Here is an 18,600-nt window from a genome sequence, read left to right as displayed (position 1 = left end):
GGCTGCCCAAGTCGGGTGTGGTGAGGTGTGACAAGCTAAGGAAGCTGCTCCAAAAAACACATTAAATCTTGAATGAACTCCTTGCTTGCCTACCTGCCAGCCAAAACTCTGAGAGATGGAACAGGCTGTGAGTAAGTTCTAGTTAAAGCCAAAGGGGATGTTTCTTTAAATGCTGAAAATCTATTTATCTTAACTGATTCGCTTGTTCCCCTCCCCGCCCCCGCATACAAGTACCAGAGAGAGACAGCGTTCAATTTTTAATGGGAGGATATGTCCAAAGGAAGTCAGCACTGGCAGATCGATAAGACCACGGATGTACAGTGTAACACAAATGGCATGGAGTCAGCAGTGGTCAGAAGGAACTTGAATTAGGTTCCTGCTTTTATTGTCCTCTGGCAGCCCCTTTAATGATGAGCCTGTGATACATTAATGAAACCTGAGTCCAGTTTGAGCTTACAGATGAATAAATATTTTCTCCTCTGTTAACATCCTATTAACGTTAAGATAGAGGCCATGAAAATCTGAACACAAGAAAGGCAGCTAATGGGCCATGTCAGAGAAGCAAGGAACAAAGGCACTTGGCATTCTATATATACACAATTATACACAATTATTAAAATTTGCATTTAAAACACAAGTTTTCTAATATTACTATGGAAGATAACATTTCTGAAATGCCAAAGGACTAAAATTAAAGCAATGCATAATATATTTTTATTTGTATTTAAAGCTATATACAAAGGAGGGTGTCAGTGAAGAACAACACTGTCAAGAAGCCATCAGGTCTGCAATATATGAACAAATGAAAGGAAAGCGAAATTTATATATTTACAAAGGTAGAAGGTGCAAGAACAGAATGGAAAGAACAAACATTTGTTTCCACTTCAAAGTCCAGTTATCTCCCTTGTTCTGTAGGACCAAAACTTCAGTATGTATCATAGACATCTCTGTTCTCAAAACCAACTATTGTTCTGTGCAAATGCAGAAGTGTTGATGTGCGTGACCCACTAGGACCGTGATAAAGGCAGCACAGAGGTTCGAATTCACCCAACAGCCGTTTCCTAAGGAGACAGTTTTGGTTTTATATAAGTGAAAGGTACTAAACTTAGATCACCGGTCGAATAAGTTAGGTTTGCCAGGACAGGAGCAGAAGAGAAGTAGCAGTGGCTGAACCGTGTTTGCCCCGGCAATGCGCTCCTTCCCCTTCGTTTATTTCACAACTGCTTTCTGTTGTTCTCATGGTCAATAAAGTTTCTATTAATCGCAGGAGTCTGCTCTCCTCCAGAATTGTGTTTTAATTCCCATTTGGATTCACGGGATGCATTTCTGGCGTGTAGGTGAGCAGAACAATCATGACCCAGAGATGAAGCAAAGCCTGGCGAAAGAGAACAGGAGTTAGCATGTAACACTAGAAATTTTGGGGGGGAGGGGGAGGAAGAAAGAAAGAAAAAAGTTCCACAAAGTACTAATACATTGAGAAGACCAAAAGTACAGACATGTATAAAAGGCACTCGTAATGCTTACAAGCATCATGAGACTTATCAAATGCACATGGAGACTAGTCTTCATTTTTTATTCTGTCTTTCCTCAAACAACCTTGCTTGTGATATCCAATAATATTCCAGCTGATCACCACAACCACATTTTAGAAACAGGGGCTCTTTGGGCTTCAGTTCCCGGAAGCACCCGTTGGCATGGCCAATGATAAGCCATTATGGAAGCTGGCCATAACATCTGGTGCAGCAGTGAGCACAATGGGACGTCCCAGGCCATTTTTTCCTATCCCCAAGAACCTCCAGAAATGTTAATTTTTAAAAAGCCAGGGGTACAGCTTCCAGCTGTTTTCCAAAATAGAAAACTGGTCCTTGACAAAACCGACCAGTGCCCCTGGCACTTCAAAGCTAGTCCACTCCAATCTAGAGAGCCAAATATTCTCCCATCCCTATTTTAGAGGCAGGTAGAACTGATCCAAGGTTCCTTTTAAGGAGAAAGGCAGGGTAATTTTTTTTTTAAATAAAGGTCCACCCTGTAAACTTTATGGCTGGTTGAAGCTTTACGTGATATCTCCTCAAGTCATTCAACATTCTTTCTGCTTCACCACACTGGATTTTTAGGAGACAACCGGAACCTACACGTGTGTTCAGTTCTGGATCCCAACAAGAGAGGAAAGTTTCTGGTAAGACTTTAGATAAATGCTATTTTTAAAAAAATATTTCCATTTTAAAAACCGAGAAGGTGCATACTTCACATCTTTTGCGTACTGGGTCTGTGCAAATAAAAGTAAACTGCAGTTCCTGACATGTTATAAAAAGCCTCACAAATACAAGAATGACCTTGTGCAAGTCTCCTGTGAGCAGTGACAATGGTTGCTGAGGAGATTATAGATTACTTTGTACATAGGCCAATGCCCTGCTGATTTTACACCACAGCTGCTAACTGAGCTTGGATATTAGTCTAGAGATTTTACTGGCAAGTGGGAGTGGGCCTGTTGGTTTAAATACTTTTTTTTTAACAGAAGGTGGGAAATTGACATGAACCATTTGATTTAATGTTCAGAACAGCATTATAGAGACAGGAGGTACAGTTGCCAAGATGAAGTACTGTTCTGCCCCCTGCAGTACTTCAACTATGAGGTAGCCTGGAAAAATGGCAACCACGGATACTCAGCATGTTTTTCCGAGAAAGGCATTTTTGGAGTTTAGAGAGTAGAGGATGACAGCTGCAGTGCAAATGGTTTCACACAGCAGCCTTCAACAACCTGGTACCCTACAGATGTACAGGACTACAAATCCCATCATCCCCGACCACACAGGCAAAGGCTATGATGCCTCAGGATGATGAGGGGATAGTTAAATACATCTGAAGGGCACCAGATTGGAGAAAGTTATTATACAGGGATATGCCTTTGAGCCAGAAACACAGCTTCCTTCTAATGGAAAACAATAGCAATTTTATATATGCTGAGCATTTATTCTCTCCTCAAGAATCCGAACAGCCACATTCTCTCTCTCTCTGTCAGGGATGTTATGAGACTCTCAGGGACGTTAATACTAGAAAATGTAATCAAATGGAAAATACTCTGATACAAAATCTATTAAGAGAGTCTACAAACATAGAAAGTCACACTTATATCTCTCCTGGTACACAAGTTACAAGAACCAGGTTGTGTAACCTGATTACAAAGTTCAGTAAATTGCAAAATTAATTATAACTCATTTTTCTTACATATGCCACTCAATGCTTGTCAGATCAAGATTATGTATTATGCAAGGAAGACTAAAATTGCTGCGCTTTAAGTAGATTAAACAGACTTACCATATAAATGATTACAAATACCCTTGCAATGGGATACCGTCGTAGAAAGATTCCAAGTCGAATGCTGTGGCCAAAATAAAAACAACAACAACAACAACAGAAAAAGATTACTTCTCTGTTTGTATTTTCCCCTGCATCAGTTATAAATTACATATCACTAAATAACTAAACAATAGCTAAATGCTTTGGCCATTGTAATTTCATGGGGGAGATTAATCCCTTCACCACTGCAGATCATATATTTCACCTTGTCATTTATGTTCCTAATTGTTGTGACCAATTCATCCCCTGATGGTCAAATTTCTGGGGTAAGCTTCTCCATACTTAGGCTGATCATTGTATGGTAGACATACAGAGTGCCTCAAGGGCTCATTTATCACATTGGTAAACCCTGCTATAGTTTGCGTGCCACGGCCACAGTTGTTGAGAGCCTAGAGTCATCTTTACACCAAATCTGTGGAAGGCAGGCAGGATAAGGGAGGAAGAATTCCTTCAAGTCACACCCCATTCTTCCTTGAACTCCTGCAGTTGTATGCCGTTTCCCCTCTCCACTCATGGAAATCTTTTCAATCCAGCAGAAGCTTCCACAAAGTGAAAGGGACAGAAGGAAAGAGGAGAAATCATGAGTCCGCCCTGTCCCCTTTGCATCGTTCAGTTCATCTGTCCCATTGCAGTTCCGTGTCTGGGAGCTATTGCGTAAAGCAAGGAAGTGGAACAGGGAGGCTACCAAAGAGGGAATGTACAAGACTTGGAAATGAAAAATGATTTCCCTACAACCTTTCTGTTCCTGCAATTCCCCATGAAATCTACAAGCCCTGTATCAGTAAAGGGGACACAGCTGGACAGAATTCTATGGAAGGCACAGTGTAGATTAGGGTGGAGAACAGATGATCCTCCAGATGTTTTCGACTTCTAAGCTCCTAGAAACATCAGCTGCTATGCTCAATGGCAAGGGATTAGGGCAGGTGTTTTCCAATACATCAAGAAAGCCAAAGGTTCCCAACCCCTCCTGGCACATGTGCTTGATGACCCCCTTCATTAGTCTCTGCTCTGATAAGCAGGAGAGCCTACAACATTTTAGAGCAGTGGATATTAGTCTGCTCTCAACCTTCGTTGCCCAGATGTTCTTGGACTACACCTCCCAGAAACTCTGGCCAGAAAAGCTAATGACAAAGCTTCTAGGAATATTAGTCCAAGAACCTTTGAGGACCCAAGGCTGGAAACCATTGTTTTAGAATTTACTGCTTAGTAAGCAGATTGGGGTGGGGTGGGGTAGATTTTTGAAGGCCCAAAATTCTGCAGCCTAGGTGGCAGCGAAGTCACACATTTCTTCTCCTTTGCAAATAACATGGTTTTGAGTCCACACATAACAAGTGTCTCTTCATAATTCTGATGTATATAAAGGTATAAAGAGATGCCCAATAGGAATGATCCAAACCACTCCCTTAACAGAGGTACCCAAAGAATCTGGCAAGAGGCAAGTGAAGTCACCATGTTGACAGGAGTAACAAAGCAAATGGGACTAACTCTAGTTTGCTTCTAAAACGATTTAGTGCCGTAGTCATTATCTTCAGTTACTGAAGTAAATGACCCTTCAGATACAACTTTCAGAGTTCTTCACCACTGGCTGTATCAGTTGGGATTTCAAGAAACATCTAGAGGGTCCAAAGCTCCCTGCTCTCTGGTCTATCTAAATCCTTTTTTCTGAATTATCTTTATATTACCAGCTAATTCTGTTAATGGGAGGCGGGGGGAACTCACATGAGGACAGCATAATTTCCTCACCTAAACTGGTCGATACAACTGGCAGCTTTGCGGACTTTGCCATACATTCCCGCCGTGTTCACATCGAGATCACCAAAAAGGACGGGAACATTTCGCATGCGAGTGCCTGCAATGGAGATATTTTCATTCAATCATAGAGTCACAGAGTTGGAAGAGACCACAGGGGCTATTGGGCCCAAACCCTTGCCATGCAGGAACACCATCAAAGCACTCCCAACAGATGGCCATCCAGACTCTGCTTAAAAACCTCCAAAGGAGGAGACTCCACCACACTCCGACGCAGCATATTCCGCTGTTGACCAGCTCTGACTGTCAGGAAGTTCTTCCTGAGATTCAGGTGGAATCTTTTTTCCTGTAGTTTGAAACCATAGCTCCTTATTCTAATGTCTGGAGCCGTGGAAAACAAACCTGTCCCTTCCTCTCCTTGTATCACAGTTGTGGTCTCCCTCTGGGGCGCTTTATCTGTACTAATTCTCCATACAAGAGATCTTTTGGAATCTGACTCTCAGCCATTCTCACAACATGCCTGAACCAACGTAGACGTCACTCTTTCAATAATGTATACATGCTAAAAATTCCAGCTCGTTCTAGGACTACTCTATTTGGAACTTTGTCCTGCCAGGTGATACCTAAAATGTGTTGGAGACAGCAGATATGGAACATGTTCAGCTTCCTCTACTGCTGTGTGCAAAGGGTCCAGGACTAACTGCAATACAAGAGTGTACTCAGGACACAAGCTCTATAGACCCAGATCTTGGTATATGCCATCAGCTTCTTATTAAGCCATACTCTCTTTGTGAGTCTAAAGAACATGGTAGCTGCTTTGCTAATGTGTTTATCCAGCTCGACATCTAGAGAGTGTGTGTCAGAAATCGTTGAGCCAAGGTACACAAAATCATGAACAACCTCCAGTTCTTGTGTACAGATGGTAATAGATGAAGGTGAGTCCACGTCCTGGCCCATGACTTGTGTTTTCTTCAGGCTGACTGCTAATCCAAAGTCTTGGCAGGCCTTACTAAAACGGTTCATACATTGTTGGAGGTCTACAGCAGAATGGGCTGTATCATTGGCAAAAAGAAAGTCCCGCGTGCATATCAGCTGGACTTTGGTCTTCACTCTCAATCTAGAGAGATTAAAGAGCTTTCTGTCTGATCTAGTCTAGAGATAGACACCTTCTGTTGCAAAGGCGTGCTTCAGCACGACAGCAAAAAAGATCCCAAAAAGGTTTGGTGCGAGGACACAGCCCTGTTTCACTCCACTTCGGATGTCAAAGGGATATAATATTGAACCATCATAAACTATGGTGCCCTTCATTCCTTCATGGAAGGACCTGATGATGTTAAGGAGTTGAGGTGGACATCCAATCTTGGGAAGTATTTTAAAAAGGCCGTCCCTGCTAACCAAATCAAAGGCCTTTGTGAGATCTATGAAGGCCACAGAGACTGGTTGTCATTGTTCCTTACATTTCTCCTGCAACTGTCTCAGGGAGAATACCATGTCACTAGTGCATCTATTACATCAAAATCCACACTGTGATTCTGGATAGACTCTGTCTGCAAGCATCCGGAGCCTCTTCAGCACGAGCACGCAGCTTCCCTACAACGCTGAAAATAGAGATGCCATAGTAGTTCCTGCAGTTGCCCCTGTCACCTTTGTTCTTGTACAATGTGACGAAATTTGCATCCACATTCCCTCCAGCAAAGACAGATGATTTCATACAGTTCAGGGATGTCATCTTCAGCAGGGATGTCATCCTTCCCAGGTGCCTTGCTGGAGGCAAGGGAATCCAAGGCCGCTTTTATTTCTGCTAAGGTTGGTTTGCTGTCCAACTCTTCCAAGACAGGCAGGCACTCAATGTTATTTAATGCCTCTTCGGTTACTACATTCTCTCTAAAATATAGCTCAGAGTAGTGCTGCACCCAGCGTTCCATCTGCTGTGCTCGGTCCTGGATGATCACTCTTGTAACAGACTTCAAAGGAGCAGATTTCTTCTGTATTGGACCTAAAGCCTGCTTGATACCGTCATATATTCCCTTTATGGTACCTGTGTCCACTGCTGTCTGTATCTGAGAGCAGAGCTGAAGCCAATAATCGTTGGAGCTTCTCTGGCAGCCTGTTGGACTTTGCTACAAGCAACTTGAAGAACCTGCAAGTTGTACTCATTAGGACAGGCTTTGTATGTTGCTAGAGCTCTCCTCTTTTCCTCCATGGCTGGCATCAACTCCTCCAAATGGGCTTCGAACCAGTCTGCCATCTTTTTGGTTTTCTTGCCAAATGTGGACAAGGCGGTGTTATAAACAGTGTTCTTGAAATGTTCCTATCGTTCAGGTGCATTTGTATCAGCTGAGCCTGGAAGGGTTCCCCCAAGTGTTTGGGCAAATTTCTACACTTTTCTTTGATCACAAGTCTTGCTGATGTCAATATGTGGTCTTCCTTCCTTTTTCATGTGATACAATTTCTTTGTTCGCAGTTTTTACTACACACCAGGGAGTGATCAGTATCGCAATCAACACCTGATAACTGTGTGTGATTGTAATGCTAGGAAGGCTAGAGCATCTAGTGAGGATCAAATCGAGTTGATGCCAATGCTTCGATCTTGGATGTCTCCAGGAAACTCTGTGTTGAAGCTTCATATTAAAGAACGTGTTGCTGATGCAAAGACCATAATAACAGCAAAACTCCAGCAAGCGTTGCCCATTTTTGTTGATCTTCCCAATGCCAAAACAGTGTTGTTCAAAGTACACTGCAGTACTATCTAGGGTAGCTGCACTGAAACATAATGAGTGTGTGCATCCTAGCTAACTTAAGGCCCATTGATCTCAGTGTGATTCAATGGTATGTGGCCTTTTGCTAAGCATCCACTTGCAACTCAGTAGAAAAGAGAATATGTTTCTCAGCAGACATAATTCTGTTTTAGAAGACTTTACAGTATGACGCAAAAGAGGTACTTTCTCTCTAACCTAAAATGAAGGAAACTTTTATTCTAAATATCAGGTAGGAGGTTTCAGACATGCTGACAATATATTTCCTCAAACTGAAGCAGAAATACGCATTTCACCGTGCCCTTTTTCTGTAGTTCGTGGGTGGAAAACTTTTTCTGTTGAGCTCCTTCTGTTAAATTTTTAAAGCCACCCATGCATTAATTTATTTGTAAAATGCACATTCTCAGTTAATAGATCAACATTGCACCCGCATCCCTGTTTACCTTCACTGCTTTCAATTCCAGCCATATTAATGGCAGGACCGTTTGCCGCAGGTCCTTGGGCATTCTTCAGCTGCTGCTCCAGTCGCTCAAGTTGGTAAACTAACGAGTTCTTTTCTGTGCTGAGATTCTCCAGCATGGTCTGCTTCTGAATCAGTGTCTCAGTCAACTGATATAGTCGATTTTCCAACTCTGTCTGGCTACTGCTACTCAGTGTTTTGTTTGTCAGCTGAAAAACAAGGGGAACAAATAGAAGGATGGCGACAGAAGATATTTAGGCCACTGCAAAAACAGAGACCGATTTAAATCCGTTTTGCCATTGCACATTTCAGAGGTTTCCTTGGCCAGGCATGCATACTAACTGATTACTGCAAGAAAACATACCTGTTTGCAATCACATAGAGCAGGAGGGGGTTATCCCAGTGGGTCTGGGGACCAAATTCTTGACCCAACAGCTGCACCTGGACCTTGGATGAGCACTTCCAGTTTTGGTTTTTGGACTGAGGTGCCCTTGGGGAAGCTCTCAAGGTCTTTTAAGATAAAAACAGCCATTTCCGGAGGCCTCCAGATGCAGAAACAGGGCTTTCTGACCAAAAATGTTTTTAATCTTTTTTAACGGGAACCTCTGGAGTAGCCTTGAAAGCAGAAATATGGGCCACATGTTGCCCATCTCAATAAAGAATGTTAAAAGAAGAAGTAATCAATAATTCTTCAATACATCCAGTCTAGTCACCCTGGCAAGTGTGGAGATACATTCAAGCTAGGATGAGAAGTGGCCAGTTTTCTTTCCATCTGTGAAGCTAAGGGGGAGAGCAGGGAATACCTAGGCAGGTTCCATAGTAATTCTCACCTCCTCAGGAATGAATGTAAGAGGAAGAGCAGCCATGCAGGGCCAAAGCCTGCAAGGAGGAGTACTATGCAAAGAAACAATGGACATGCTAACCTAAGAGGCATCTTGGCCTTGGACAACCAAAATGGTAGGTAGGGCTGGAACTCACTGTGGGCAACTAACTGCGATGGTCTCTCCATCTCCTCCTTAATTATAGTAAGCAAAGGACAGACTATGGCAGCAGTAGGATGGGAAAAGATGAAGAGGCATGACTGCACTGCACTGGTGTTGAAGGCAGCTAAGGATGCTGGAATATATACGTCTGAAATTATCCCATATGGGAATCCCTGCACTTTAAGATCTTTAAGTGAGTGCCCCCTTTTTTGGGGGGGGGCTGACTCACTACAGTTCTACCCAGCACACCTGCTGAGAACATGAGCGAAGATATTTTTTGATGAATATGCAACTCTTTGTCTGATGAGGCTAGGTAAATAAACTGTGGCCCAATAAGGGGCTTTAATGAGGGAAGTTGTACTTTCTACTTTTTTAAATGTGCTTTTCGATCATTTCCAATGGTTTTCATGTAATGGTTTTAATATGTAATATTTTGGATTTTAAAATACGGTATGGTAATATTTAGTTGTCTTGATCTAGCAGCCGTTAGGGGGTTGCAGGGATGTTAGGCAGCAGATCCCAACTGGTTACATTTCTTTCCACTGCCAGGCCTCTCCTACATCAAAGCTGAGGATGAGGAATTGTTGAAGTTGGTGATATTTTGTTCTTGGCCAGGAAAGCTGGCCAGAAATTGGGGAGATTCTTGGATATAGTAAAAAGCCATGTAGTAACCTTATGATGCCCCATGACTCTATATTTTTCTAATAAAACTGCACTTCTTGCTGCCTAGGTCCAGTGCAATATGTTATTAATAATTTCCATAGCCCTAGATGGCTTGGGCCCTAGGCACTTGTTTGAGGGAGTGCTTTCTACATACAACCTTGCAGGTAGGATCCATAAACTACAGGGAGACACAGGAGGACTTTCTCGTATGTAAGGTCCCAGCTGCTGAATGACTTCCAAATGGCATCAATGTCACTGCTTTTATTTCAATGCCAAGTTAAAGTCTGACCATTCACCCAGGCCTTTACATGTTCTCTCAACAAACTTTGCACTGCTTACCACTTAATGGAATATTGAGTAATTACACTCACTGGAATAATGATGAACTACATTTATTACAAACTTTATTACTTACTTGGTTTCTCAGTTTCTGAATTTCCTCCTCTCTGTCCGATATTCGGCTCTGTAGTGTACTTTTGGTTCGGTAAAGTTCTTCTTCAGTATAGCGAAGCTCCTGAAAAAAAAAGTAGCCAGAAGTGATTATTCTATCAAATACCACTATCAAATACATCCTTCAGGCACATAGACATTTGAGTGCAGTCACATATTGGCTGAAACCCTGTCACACTGGTACATAAAAGGCATAACTTGTGGAGGCAAACTGCTTCAAATTAAGGAATCTCTGTAGACATTACACATTGTGTGCAGAGTTGTATAATTCAGTACACAACAAATAATATCTCTGCAGATTTCTTAACTTGAGGCAATTTGCCTTCAAAGATTATGACTTTTGCCTTGCAGCACAGCAGGATTTCAGCCACTGTTGCAAAATCCACACTGGCAAGATAGGTATTCTATGGCACCATCCCTGAAAACTGTAAACACAGTTTTTTTTTCTTTAAAAAAATACAGACAAAAAACCAGCTGGGCAAAAATACATGCTTTTTTCACTGGGGTGTCAAGTCAATGTAACATGCCAAATGCCCTTCCCTCCCTCCACCCAAAAAAGTCCTGTGAACTTCTTGAAGTAAGAAACAGAACTTCATGAAGTAAGAAACAGAAGAGTTGTACTCTTTTATCCATGTGGAAAAGGGTTAAGCAAAACACACAAAGTTGCTGCCATCGTGTTCCACTGGCGTTTATGCTGTGGAACTTTAAAGGCCAGTTTTATTGGGTGCTTCTTCCCCACGTTGGCTCTCAGCTACCCACCAGTTTCGCAAGAACCAGCACTGGTGATCCAGAACATCTCTCCAGTAATTTAAATGAGCGAAGAGCTTTCGGAGGGAAAGAGAGACTCCTCTTGCATGAAGACACTTTTACACCACTGGCGCAATAAAACAACCACTGTAGCTCAAAGAGAATAGCTGGACAAGCCAACACCACTTCTTATGAAGTAACACCAGAAGCTAACTTCCTAGTCACTCCTCACAATCAACAAAAGCAGCAGTAATAAATCGTAGTGATAGCAGCAGTTGCCATTAGCCTCACGCAAATGATTTTTAGCTTCACAACAAATGGCTCCTAAGTAAGGAATCAAAAGGTACCTGTGAAAGGCTCGGCTTATGAATCTTCCGTGTCTACACCTAGAATCCCATACTTTAGAACAGAACTGTTGTCCTTTTGCTGTTTTTGGCCTACAATTTTCCTCAGCCCTCTTCAGCATAGCTAGCACTCAGATCATGAGAACTGCAGTCTAAAAACTTTCAGGAACACCGTGGGTTTCCAACCCCTGCTTCAAGGGATATTTCAGTCATATAACAAAACATGTTTCCACAGCCATGAGGGCTAGAAAACCGAGCTAAAGTAGAACAGTCTTGCCATCTGACAAGAACAGGTGCCTCCACTAAGTGCAATGAATGGATCAAGAGCTGCTTGTTTGTTTTCGAATGGACTAGGTCAGGGCCAGCCCTAACATTAGACAAAGTGAAGCAACGATCTCAGGTGGCAAGTACTGAAGGGCAGCAATGAATCTCCCTTTGTTTATTTAATTTGACTTAATTTTCCTCCTTTTTTCTATTTATCATTTATTATGTTTATGGATTTTTATATTAATTGTATATCCTTGTTGTTAGCCGCCCAGAGTGGTATGATATACCAGATGGGCGGGATATAAATCAAATAAATAAATAAATAAATAAATTGTTCCTCCATCCCCCTCTCTTGGAGTACAGAGCTGGAGGTGTCAGTTTAGCTTGTCTCCATCCTTTAAAACATGACTCCTGTCCCCAAAGCAAGGAAGGATGCTGCCACATCATCAATATTGAAGCTAAGATTAAATTGGCATTGTGGTCAGTTTCTATTTATGGAATGAGGAGAGGGGTGCAATCCTGCTATTGGCCCCAGGCAGCAAAATGTCTTGGGCTGGAACTGCAGAGGGGACACACAGTTGCCAGAATTCATACATAATGATCATACCATTTAAAACCAAGTTGTAGCACCTGAACAGCCAAGAAGAGTCAAGTAAATAAGAGCCAAGATTTATGTGTCACATTCAAAGGGTTTGGATAGTATTTAATAATATTTCCACCGCTGAGCCAAAGGTAGTGTTGAATATTCGCTATGCATCAAGGGGACAACTGTAATAGAACACTTCCATAAATCTTCATAATTCATGTTAACTAACTATATTTTGAGAGCAAATGTCGATCTTTTGCCTTTTCATTAGTTCAGCCTGGTATTATCAAATAAATATGGAATTTCTGAAGGGACAGGTAATCCTGCAAGATAACAAGTTCCCGTCAGGTAAATGAAATTAAATGTTTTTTCTCCCATAGCTTCAGCATCATCTCACAGTAACTATTCATGATAAAAAAAAAGATGAGATACAGGAAAAACAATCCACTCCAACAGAGGATAGGGTTGCAAATTACAACCATCTCAAAAAGGAAAAAAAAATTAGGGCTCCTCGGTGACCTTACTAGAAGTTCATGCACCACAGTATACAGGAAATGTTCTGCCATTTCCCCTCAAGTATAAGCATTCGACCTCTAATAATGGTCATCCTACTTGTCTACCTACAGGACAAATACAGCTAACATTATTCATCACAGAAGAACATCATCTTAATTTATTTAAGAAGTAGAGGCCAAATTTTTATCCCCAGCACTAGGAGCAGCTGTGCCAGGCCTGGAAACGACTAAAACTAGAAGCTGTGGTTTGAGGTGCATTTTGTGGAAAACTTGGAGGGTCTCCCAACTTACTTAGATCAAAAGGAATAGGGGGAAAAAGACACTTCCTGGAGGACTCCAGAAGTAAAAACCATTATTTTAAATCAGTATGCCAATATCAAAATCTGGTGGTGGAGACCACTAACGATCTGCAGCTGTGAGACATGTCCAATGGCTATTTGAAGAGAACCCCATATTATGTGCCCTTTCCCATCACTTCCTCTGGTCAAAAAAGTGATAGGTCAGTCACCAACTACTCTAAACTTGAAATGGAAAAACTTACAGCTCTGTGTAGAACCAAGTTCCCACTCGTACTTCCCTTTATAACTAATGTCTCCGCTTGGCATCTGATGCCTTTATGTGATTCAAGCATTTAATTTTCATCATTTCTATCTCAAATTTCTTTTGAGAATGCTTGAAGTGGCAAGCAAACTATACAAATATAATGCAATATCTAAAACTTAGCCAAAACAAACAGCATCTGAAGACTGCAACCCTAAAGATATTCACAAAAAAAGCAAATCCTAAGAGACTCAGGGGGTAGGGGGGTGATGCTTACTTGCTTCTGAGTAAACATACTTAAGATTGCACTGTAAAACTGCAATTTATAAAGATGAAATCAGTACAGACATGTCAAATTTATAAAATTGTACTGCCCCATATCTGCTTTTTAAAAAAACTAAAAGTTTTCAAGGTGGTAAAAAGCTTGTTGGGGGGCAGATAGAATTAGCTCTCTAGATGTTACCTGCTTCTGTCTTTCTAGCTCAGCCTCCACTTCTTGCTTGGCTGTTTTTTGTGCTGAAATTTGATCCTGCAAATCTTGAATTTGTTCTCTGGTGGACTCAGCTTCACTTATCTGCTGTGCTTCTGCGTCCTACAAAAAAATGGAATGTTATTGTACAATTTTATGCCATTGTGTAAATAGCAATTCTTCTAGTAAACAAAAAACAGCAAGAGATCCTGATCCTCCATCCAAAGAACTTCTGCTCCATCTCATAAACAAGCTTTTTACGTACATCCTAGGCTGGCAGATTTTTGTAACACCTAGAAGAAAATTTGCTGGGGAATATGCACCAGTCACAAGACCAACCTTACAATTAAGCAGAATTAGGTAGCGGCCTCAGACAGCAGATATTCAAAGAATACAATCTGTATATCTTAAGAACCACACACACACACCCCACAAATAGTACCTTGCTATTTTTCACAGATCATGCAGCCTACCCTGCAGCCTTCAGATACAATGGAGACTCTGTCCTTTTGCTACTACTGAAGGGAGATTTAACAGAATATTGTACATGGTATGGAAGGGTGCCATCCTGTCCTTCATTTTAGGCATTAAAATATCTTTGGTCTGTCTTGATGGGTTGGATGTGCCTTCCCACTCAAGCTTTTCTGGGGATGTTACATCAGAAAGTTACAAAACAAGAGTCACTGCCTGATGAACCACTTCTGTCATGCTGAGTTTGTGCCTTTGTCTCACTGTCAAACCATCCTGACAGCTATTGTTGGCCCCACTCTGCCACATATCCTCACAATTCAGAACAGGCTCTCTGTTTCTTTCTTTCTCTTTCATATGGAAGCATGGCACTGGAAACAGAGACATCGGGGCCAAAAGGAGAGAGCGCAACCTGAAGAATATACAAAGAGCCACACTACTTCAGACCAGAGGCCTACCTAGTATCAGCATCATTTTCCCCACAGTGGCCAGTCAAAGCACCATGGAAATCCCACAAGAACCTACCTATGTTCCCCAACCACTGGCGCTCTAAGGGAAACCGCAGGTCATCGTGATTAACAGCCACTGATCTCATTTGGACCAGGGTTGGCCCTGATGCAGCTGAGCTGAGAGGAAGACAGATAGTGAAGGGTGGCACCACAGAGAAGTACCATAGTGAAGGTAGCACCACAATGAAGGGTAGGGCTACAGGAAAGCGTTATACCGAAGGGAGTTTCTCTGATCAAACTTCTCAGATATTTCTTCAGAACACCCGAGGGCAGAGTATATGCGCTTACTCTATCTTTCACTTCACACAACTCTGAACTAGTTAGGGTTGAGGGCATTTGATTAGGAGTACCTTTTGAACTTTATGATGGACAGGAATCTGAAGTCTTTCTGAAGTCTAGTTATGACCTGACATCTGAACCACTGTATCATATTAGGTTAGTTTTCCACTCCAACCTGATTTACATCAATCAAAAAAAAAAACCCCAAAAAGGAACTAAAGCAGAACTGGTATCTGCTTTTGTGCAATGACAAATACTGGGGAGTTCTTTACTCTCGATTCATGGTTCAGTATAATACCTGCAGTTCTGTTCTCAGTTGCTGTATTTGCCCCCGTAGCTTCTGCATCTCTTCCTTCTGCATGTCCCGCTCGTGTCTCAGTTCTTCCAACTCCATAAGGCTTGCTGTTTGGCTGTCCAGGCCTTCAATCCCAGAGCCTTCTTTCAGACTGTTTATCAACTTTTCTTTGGACTGAGGTTTAAACAAATAAGTACAGGCTGTTCAAAAGAATCACCAGAATCTACCTGTGCTTGATGACATACAATTGATCACATATTTATGTTACAAGGGTTCGTTCTGAATCTAACAATATATTGGTCATCAGGAGGGTTTAAAATAACAGCTATCCCTTGTTATTTGCCAATATTATTGGACCATTTTTGCAACTTCACAAGCTGCCTTTAGTAGGTTTGGCTGGGAGGGACCTTTATGAGCTGGGATGACTGTCCATCTGTCTAAGAGCAACCAATGATTCCTTCTCTGTCTCTGATTTCAAAGGAAGCCCCACCTCTCTGCTCTGTGGCTTTTTTCTCCCTGTGTTGTCCGCTGGCAGTTAGGAGTCTGCTGAGGCCTGTTGCTGAAAGTCAGCCAGCCATGTTTGTTCAGTTTGCTGTTGATCTGTTCAACTGTAAGTAGATTAAAACTTTTATTCTTTCTCCTACTTATGTCTCTGAGTGAGGCTGAGACTGTAAGTGCCAGTTAATGAGAAAAAGGGTTGGACTACTGTGGAAAACTTAAAGATCTTGATTTTCCAGATTCTATCTGTCTGTGGATTTTGGATTTTTTAACAAATCGTCCACAAAGGGTTAAACTGAATGACTACATCTCTACTGACAAGATACTCAGCACTGGCACTCCACAAGGCTGTGTCCTTAGTCCACTACTGTTCTCCATTTATTCATCGGATTGCACCAATAACCATCCCAGTAATAGGATTATCAAATTTGCAGACGATACTACACTAGTAGGACTTATCTCTGGGGATGATGAGTCTGCGTATCGGGACGAGGTATTACAGCTATCCCGCTGGTGCAAAAAAAACAATCTTTTATTTAACATCCAAAAAACCAAGGAATTCATAGTGGACTATAGGAAAAAAAGAGCAGACATTCAGCCACTGTATATAGATGGAGTTTGTGTGGAACAGGTGGTTGAATGTAAGTTTCTTGGGACTATCATAACAAATGACCTGACTTGGAGTGCAAACACCGCTGCGTTAATCAGGAAGGCGCAACAACGGTTGTATTTTCTAAGGATTCTTAGAAAGCAACAATTGACTGAGAGTTTGTTAATCACCTTCTATCGGAGTTCGATTGAGAGCATATTATCCTACTGTCTCTGTGTATGGTTCACGAGCTGCACAGTGGCAGAGAAAAAGGCAATTCAAAGGGTGATTAAGACGGCCCAAAACATCGTTGGCTGTTCACTCCCCTCTTTGGAAGAATTGTATAAGAACAGATGTAAGAGGAAGATATCTAACATACTGAAAGACTCCTCTCATCCGGGATATCAGCTCTTTAAACTATTACCATCAGGAAGGAGATTCAGGGTATTGAAAGCAAGGACAAGCAGATTCAAGAACAGTTTTTACCCAAGTGCAGTATTGAGTTTAAATGTGGGGCCATAGGTTTTTGGTGGATTTTAATTGCTGAGAGAAAACGGGGTATCTATATTTGGATGGTGAAAGTTGTGTATATTTTAACTTTTTTTTGTAGTGTTGTCCAGTTTTACCTTGGGGAAGAGCACCTCATTTCGTTGCACCCACTTGTGAGCGCAATGACAAATAAATTTCTTATGTCTTATGTCTTATGTCTTAAAACCTGAAGCTATTCTGCTCTGCGAGTCCCTGCACTTCTGCTGTGTGGCTATAGGGATTTAACCAAAAATTCAAAACTCTGAAACAAATATCTGGTATTTAAGAGATGCACTATCTTGGTACATGGAGATTCCTTTTGCATACTTAGCTTGCATGGTTAATAGTTTGACATAGTGATGGGTAACAATCCAGGTATTGTTGGACTACAGCTTCTGTAATCTCTCACCAGTGGCCATGATGGACAAGGTAAAGGGAAACAGAATTTAACCTTATCCCTGAAACTCCTTTGCTGCAAATGAGGGCTAAAATTAAATGTTGCCTCATATAGAATTCCCTGTTCTGGATACCAGCTATCCACTCCATTCCAGCCCTGCTTCACCAGACTTCACCCACATCCATACAGTCAGTTAGCGCTCTGTGGCCATGAAGCTGCCTCAGATCCCGTTTCAGGAAAGAAGTGGGATAAAAATGAAAGAAGGGATGCAAAAATGAAAGGAAGTCTGCTCTGACCTCACTGGGATGTTTTCTCCCATTTCTACCTAAATGTCTGCCTGGCTGCGCCCGCCCTTGCCCCCCCCCCCCGGCCTTCTGGCCACAGGCTAATGATACTTCTCACATTATGTGTGGACCAGAGTTATTAAAAGTAATTTTTAGACTACAACTTCCAGAATCCCATATTGAATAGAAAATTCTAGGAACTCTAAGTTCGAAAATGTCCTGTTTCCAACCTCAGTATGGACAAAGCTATTATGTTTACATAACATGAATTGGCATCACTATTACCTGGTCTCATTCTTGGTTTCACACACACTCTCTCATGAGGCCTGAATTGTATTGTATGGATTTGGAGAAAACAGCTTTACCTGGAGGATCCGTGTAGCTTTTTGTTTGTAGTCAACCAACTCCTGCTTGGCAGACTCCAAACCAGCTTTGGCTGTTTTAACTTGCTGCTGAAATTCATCTGCCTTCCGCTTCTCTTCCGCCAACTTTCTTTCAGCTGCAGTTACAGCTTCAGCCAAATTCTGACGTTCCGCTTCCATTTTACTCAGACGAGCAGCAAACTCATTCTGCATAGAGCAAATTCAAATTTTTTATTAGAAAGGTGAGACACCCAAAAAGGTGGGAAAGGGCAACCAGCATAAGCATACTGTGACATGAATATAAAAACAGAGAAATTGTATAATATTAAATAAAAAATAAAGGCCTAGAATTTCTAAAAATATATCAAATAGTCCAATTTAAATTAACATTTGTGCTGCAACACTTCCCTGCTTGATCTTGTTTCCCAATAAGGCACTACGCTAATGCCTGGAATGTATGCCGCAGGGTATGGGGCGAGCAGAATTACACTGTTCACCTTCACTA

At 41.8% G+C, this 18,600-nt stretch overlaps 1 protein-coding gene across 2 annotated transcripts in view; it reads right to left on the bottom strand.

Annotated features, from left to right (window-relative positions):
* Positions 1-349: 349 nt before the first annotated feature.
* The window catches only part of GOLGA5 (golgin A5), a 33,823-nt gene continuing 15,572 nt past the window's right edge, over positions 350-18,600 (bottom strand). For both annotated transcript variants that reach the window (XM_020802214.3, XM_078383735.1), the window contains exons 6-13: positions 18,099-18,302; positions 15,441-15,611; positions 13,881-14,009; positions 10,384-10,482; positions 8,306-8,531; positions 5,101-5,206; positions 3,316-3,379; positions 350-1,375 (exon numbers count right to left, since the gene is read on the bottom strand). In XM_020802214.3, coding sequence (XP_020657873.3) covers positions 1,295-1,375; positions 3,316-3,379; positions 5,101-5,206; positions 8,306-8,531; positions 10,384-10,482; positions 13,881-14,009; positions 15,441-15,611; positions 18,099-18,302 — 1,080 coding nt within the window. In that variant the 3' untranslated portion in view covers positions 350-1,294. The remainder of the gene's footprint in view (positions 1,376-3,315; positions 3,380-5,100; positions 5,207-8,305; positions 8,532-10,383; positions 10,483-13,880; positions 14,010-15,440; positions 15,612-18,098; positions 18,303-18,600) is intronic.

This window comes from Pogona vitticeps, chromosome 1 (assembly GCF_051106095.1).
Source record: "Pogona vitticeps strain Pit_001003342236 chromosome 1, PviZW2.1, whole genome shotgun sequence".
Taxonomy (NCBI): domain Eukaryota; kingdom Metazoa; phylum Chordata; class Lepidosauria; order Squamata; family Agamidae; genus Pogona; species Pogona vitticeps.
The sequence above is the reverse complement of the archived record's forward strand: the minus strand, read 5'-3'. Positions and strand labels throughout refer to the sequence as shown.